Genomic DNA, 6,173 nt, shown 5'->3' on the forward strand with positions numbered 1-6,173 from the left:
GCTTTGCAGGTAGGTTTCAAACAATAAAAATAAGTCTACATCACATTTAATAGATCATTGGCTCCCAACCCTGGTCCTGGAGTCACCCCAACACTGCACATTTTGCTTGTTTCCTTTCTCAGACAGTCGCTACTAATGAGCTGATGACCTAAATCAGGGGTGTTTGATTAAGGAGACATGCAAAACATGCAGTGTTGGGTTGTTTCCAGGACCAGGGTTGGAAACCACTGTAGTAGACTACATTTAATAGAAAAACAGATATGAAACATTAATTGAAAATACCTATATTATCTTAAAGCTACTGCTAAGAACAAATTTTTACATTACAGTCTAAAAAATAAATGGCCTAGCAATGAGACAAAGACAACCTTTTACAATAATATTAATGCTGTAATCCTCTGAGGTGCTTTTTTTTTCCACAACTAATAAGTGAATGCTGTGAATGATCAAAATAATATTTGTTTAACATATGAGTGCATAAGGTAGTAGGCTACCAGAGCAGAATCTGTGTTCGATAAAATCATGTTCAGCATCATTACACCAATGATTCAGTACAAAACTAGGTGCTGTACTATCTGACGGCTGCAGGTGGAATTGGCTAAATGAGCTGAGTGCAGACATTGTTCATCACTGACTCCAGTTTTGCCATCGTCCTGTTCTGTGTCACTGCCGTTATAGAGTCTGATGTGCATCTGGTAATAGAGTTGGCCTCCTTTATTAGTTTGAGCAGATGCCTGGAAAGGTCTGAGCTGTTGTTGTTCATCCAGCTAACACACAGTGCTCATTACAGACTGGTAGAACGTCTCCGTGGGATCGCTGGTGCTGTTTAAAACAATGCCAGGTTTACATGCACTGTGCAAGTTCCACCTTTATGCTTTTCTGTCTTGACACTAGAATATAAATTCTCCAGGGAATCTTTGGTCCAATTGTCTACAAACCAAGAAAAAAAAATGGTGAAAGAGATCGAAGCATGATTAAAATCCCTGAAGGCAGTATTTGGGGTTTCTATGGAGGGAATGCATTTAAAAGTAATTTTAAATGCATTCAAAAAACATCTTGCGTTTGAAAGCATAGACAAAATATGGTAACAACAAGTGTCTGTTCAATAGATACAGAACTAAATGACTTTAAATCATGCATGCATGCAAATTTAATTTAATTAGCAATGGAATGTGGAAAAGTGAGAAGAAAGACTTATTAGTCATATTCGTCACATAATATTTGATTAAGAGAGTTAAACCCCTGCCATGCCGTTTGAATGTTTATTTGATAACTGAATTAAGTGAATTATATTGTATGTGGTATGAAAAGAGAATGTTTGTAAATAACGATTATGGTAGTAAGCTTTAAAAAGAAAATACTATTTCAGTCTTTCTACTTAAAAATGTAATGTTGTTTCTATCCTACATCATGGAATGCACAAACAAAGTTAGCGGAAGCTAGAGGTTATGGTTTATAAAGTTTTAAATATGGATATTTTTCTTACACAAATGCATCAATTCACTTAAGAAGGTTTTTATTAACCCTCTAGTGTCATGTGGAAAACTTTTTATGATGGATGGATGCACTTTATTTTGCTTGCAAATCACAAGCACTATTCATTGCCATTATAAAGCTTATATATTATATATATATATATATAATTCCAATTGTATTTGTCTGAAAGAAGAAAGTCATATACACCTAGGATGGCTTAAGGGTGAGTAGCCCAAATCATGGGGTAATTTTCATTTTTAGGTGAACTATCCCTTTAAGTGTAATATTGAAAAATGCATTACAATTCAATTTATAATTAAGATTTTTACATGTGCTTTAGTGTGTTTTAAGAATATTAAAACAATTATTTAAAAGCTACTTTAAAACTTTTAATTTGACATTTTGAAATTTACATTTTTAAAAAGTGCACTTTTTAAATATAGCCTACTTAAAGAAATGGTCATGAAAGTGTTCTCTATTTAAGTGGCCTTTTAAAAAAAAATCTAAGTAAAACTTAAAAATAATACTTTTAAGATATGAAATACACAGCACATTTGAAAAAAATAAATAAGCTCACTTTTTCAGAAGCGGCATGAGGTGTAAGTGTAAAAAGTTGCTTCATGTGAAATAAGCTGACAACAGTCTATCAAGATTAGCAGTCAGAACATCCTCTCTATAACTTCCCTTTATTTCCCATATAAATATAGTATTCGGGGCATAACAGCAGGCAGTTGTCTATTGATTATTGAAGACTGTGACCCAGAGATGACAAAATCACTTATTTTTCTTCTGGTGACTCTTCTGTTCTGTTCAGGTGAGATTCGCTCTTGTATTCGGAGTGTAAAATTAACACTTACCTAGTAAAAAATTAAAACTCATTCCAAATGTAAAAAAAACTTGAAGAGCTCAATCATAATAGTCAGATGTTATTAAAAAAATTATTAATCAGGGTAAACTTTAGAATCAAGTTTTTAATGATGTTTCAACTGCCAAAGGAGGTTTTTATTTTATTTATTTTTTTGCATCAATAAATTTTAAATGTGGTATTTACCAACAGTTCTTTTAAATGGTATTGTTATTTCATTCTTATTTTGATATCCGTTTACATTAACATTTCATATTTAGACAACAACTACAATCAATGTAGATTGTATTATACAACATGATGATTTTTTATGGCATATGCAAATAAACTGAATTGTTGCAATGCCAATTCCTATAAAAATCATCTAGTGTTCCCTAATATGAATGTAATTGTCATACTTCCTTTTATGTAACAAACTTTTAACATATTGTGATGTCAAGGCATTTCAGATGTTCAGATGGGAATGTCTCAGCACTTTGACCATCTGAATCCTGTGAGGGAGATGGAGCTCAGTTATCATGACAAAGCAACTGAGAACAAACAGGTTAAATAAAGTGTATTCACTTACTCAGAGGAAAAATGCTAAATACAAATTTCTTTCCATGATCAATATTCTACTTTCTCCCTTTATCTCTCCCTCAGTTAATAATTTGCAGTGTTTGTAAGACCATCCTTAGAAAAGTGATAGGATATATTGGAAAAACAGCTTCTAAGGTTTGTAAAACATACTTGTACACATTAAGCATACTAGTTTAATGTTTTCCCTTGTTCTTGATTTGTTCTCATCTTTTCACAGGAGAAGATAAATCAGCAGCTTGATAAAATCTGTGAAAAAATAAGAATAAGGGGTTGTAAAACTTTTGTGCAGAAATATAAAAATAAACTGGTCACTTATCTGCTCTCTGGAGACAGGGCAGGGACCATCTGTATCAAATTAAAAATGTGCAAACAGATGGACATCCAAACATTACAGTAATGTGAATGCTTCAAGCATAGAAATGCATTGTCATTTATGTTATAATTTGTTACACATGACAATAAAATTAAAGCTCAATAATAATCAGTTCTAGTGAATTTGTTTTCAGTTTTCTTGGAATAACTAAGAGTGTTCTCTACAGGTGATTCTGGGAGCAAATATCAAACAAGTTGTTTTTATTGTTATAACGGCGCTTATGTGTGTTAAAATAGGGTGTTTAAGCATATGTAACTGATACAGTGAAAGCATTCATTAAATACAGTGCGGAAAATATTGATTTGATCCCCTGCTGATTTTGTAAGTTTGCCCACTTACAAAGAAATTAAGGGTCTGTTAATTTATGGTAGGATTACTTTAAATGATAGAAACAGAATACCAAAAAGAAAAAGAAAACACATCATATAAAGGTTAGAGATTGATTTGCATTTCAGTGAGTGAATTAAATATTTGCTCATTTAAACATGCCCCCACGTCTATGTCACTATGTGGGAATGTTTGCATATTGCCACCCAAATGTTCACGCAAAGAAAGAAGGCGTGGTTTCCGTAACCACAGTAAGAGTAGAAGCAGCCATGTCAGGGAGATGCTGTGTGTATCTAGGTGAAGGCAAAAGCTCTTTATTTGGCTTTCCGAAAGTAGATCCATTTAGGAAACTTTAAGATTACTTACAACAGAACAGCAACGCATTTTATGGACAACCATTTTGGTAATTCTGACTTCGCTACAACTATCTGGCTCTTCTCAATTAGCTACTGTAAGTATGTTTTGTTATTAGTTTAAGTATTTGATATTGAATGTTCCAATGAGGAGTTTTGCGAGAGAGAGAGAGAGAGAGAGAGAGAGAGTCAGCTGTCTTAACCGTCAGTGGCTTGTGTACTGCAAACACAAACAAGCTTCATCACTGTATCTGTCACGTGACTCTGTTCCCCTTTCGGGCTTGAACTGACGGTAAAGAACATTATTAACTGTCATTACATTTATTTTGAAAGAAGAAGCTCGCGATTATGGAAAGGGGCGTTATATTTTCGACGAGTTCTTGTGTTCGACCAGTCACAATGCACTGAGTCACAAAATACACAAAATAATGATCTTTAAAAAAGCATCATGTGACCCATTTAAGGCAGTTGGGACCCCAGTCACCAAGCAAACCATTGGTAACACACTATACCACAATGGACTGAAATTCTGCAGTGCCCGCAAGGTCCACTTGTCCACTTGCAAGGCACATTTATAGGCCCGTTTAAAGTTTGCCAAAGAACATTTAAATGATTCAGAAAAGGCTTGGGAGAAAGTTCTGTGGTAAGATGACATCAAAATTTTGCATTTTGCCATTAACTCGACTCGCCATGTTTGGAGGGAGAGAAATGCTGACTATGACCTCAAGAACACAATCCCTATAAACATGCAAATAGAAAATCTGTGGAGGGAGCTGAATCGTCGAGTTGCCAAATAACAGCCAAGAAACCTTTAAAGAGGAGATGTGTCCTGAGATGTGTGCAAACCTAGTGACCAACTACAAAAACATCTTAATTCTGTGCTTACCAACATGGGTTTCTGCACTTAGTTATGGGTTGCTTGGGGATCGAAATCTTATTTCACTCACTGAAATGAAAATCAATTTCTAACCTTTACATAATGTGTATTTTTTCCGGGTTTTTTTTTTTTTGATGATATTCTTCCTCTGTATGTTAAAATAAACCTACCATAAAAATCACAGACCCTTGATTTTATTGAAGTGGGCGAACTTACAATATCATCACGGGACCAAATAAATATTTTTCTCATCAAGAGAAAATCACTTTAGTTCCACCATCAGTTCAATACATGTACATTTCAGGAAATATGTGCTATGGTAAAAACATGTTGAAAATATCCAGAATTACAGTTCTAATTACAAATTCCAGACAGATGGTAAAGCAAGGTTCTTTAAGAGTCATTTCTTTAAATATTTGTAATTTATTGACACTAAACATTTTGCAAAGTAGAAAAGATTGTGGTATTTGTAAAAAATACAATTTTAAAAATCAAGCTTTGTAATCAACAGAAAAAACTCTTGATTAGAGAAATCAGAACTTATCAGAACTTAGAATGTATCCAACTGAACATACTACAAATAGACCTGAAAGAAACCTAAACATTCATCCTAAGTTATCAAAATGTTTAGGAACTACATGATAAATCATTAGCCACTTCCACCTCAACTGCACACCAATGGGAAAATGATCTGCTCTCATTGAACTTATTGCTTATCAGCCACTTTCCACTAGAAGAACTGTTACAGGAGTTAAGTTAGCAGCTCTTTGTAGCTGTTGTGTAACACTTCATGATTGATAGAACTTTTAGAATTTAAAATTGAAAAAGACGTTTTATATGTTTTATATGTTACTGCAGTGGATACACTTCTTGTATTGTTTTGTCCAATGGATTTGTTGGCTCTGCTGCATTTTTCTTTTGTTAATTGCTTAGTTTAGTTTAGTTTAGTTTAGTTTAGTTTATTTGAGCTGTTCAGAATCATGGTTGTTACAGAAGTCATAAACTTACACAGTAATGGAAGCTCAAGAAAGAAGAAAGCTTATATGCGACTACCCCTATGTACAATACTCTCAGTACCCATGGATTACACATTTGTATTCCCAATTGTAACTCAATATATAACACTGCATTTAACAATATATATTACATTGATAAGGTTACCATAAAATGTGCAAAATTCAAGTATATCATTTTCATACCCAGGCACACATCACCACGAGCGTGCACCTGTTTATGAGTTACATTTCCAACCATACTATCAGTAATATGGACGTTACAAATTGCAGCATTTGAAATGGTTAGAGCTTGTAGCTACATTCCACA

The 6,173-nt window shown here is 33.7% G+C and overlaps 1 protein-coding gene across 1 annotated transcript; it reads left to right on the forward strand.

The window, feature by feature from the left end:
* Window positions 1–2,204: 2,204 nt before the first annotated feature.
* Window positions 2,205–3,388, forward strand: LOC132113229 (antimicrobial peptide NK-lysin). The gene is made up of 4 exons (XM_059521041.1): window positions 2,205–2,290; window positions 2,782–2,885; window positions 2,984–3,055; window positions 3,138–3,388. Exons 1-4 carry the CDS (start codon window positions 2,242–2,244, stop codon window positions 3,315–3,317), a joined length of 405 nt encoding a protein of 134 aa, XP_059377024.1. The 5' UTR covers window positions 2,205–2,241; the 3' UTR covers window positions 3,318–3,388.
* The last annotated feature ends 2,785 nt before the right edge of the window (window positions 3,389–6,173 follow it).

Source organism: Carassius carassius, chromosome 32, assembly GCF_963082965.1.
Source record: "Carassius carassius chromosome 32, fCarCar2.1, whole genome shotgun sequence".
Taxonomy (NCBI): Eukaryota; Metazoa; Chordata; class Actinopteri; order Cypriniformes; family Cyprinidae; genus Carassius; species Carassius carassius.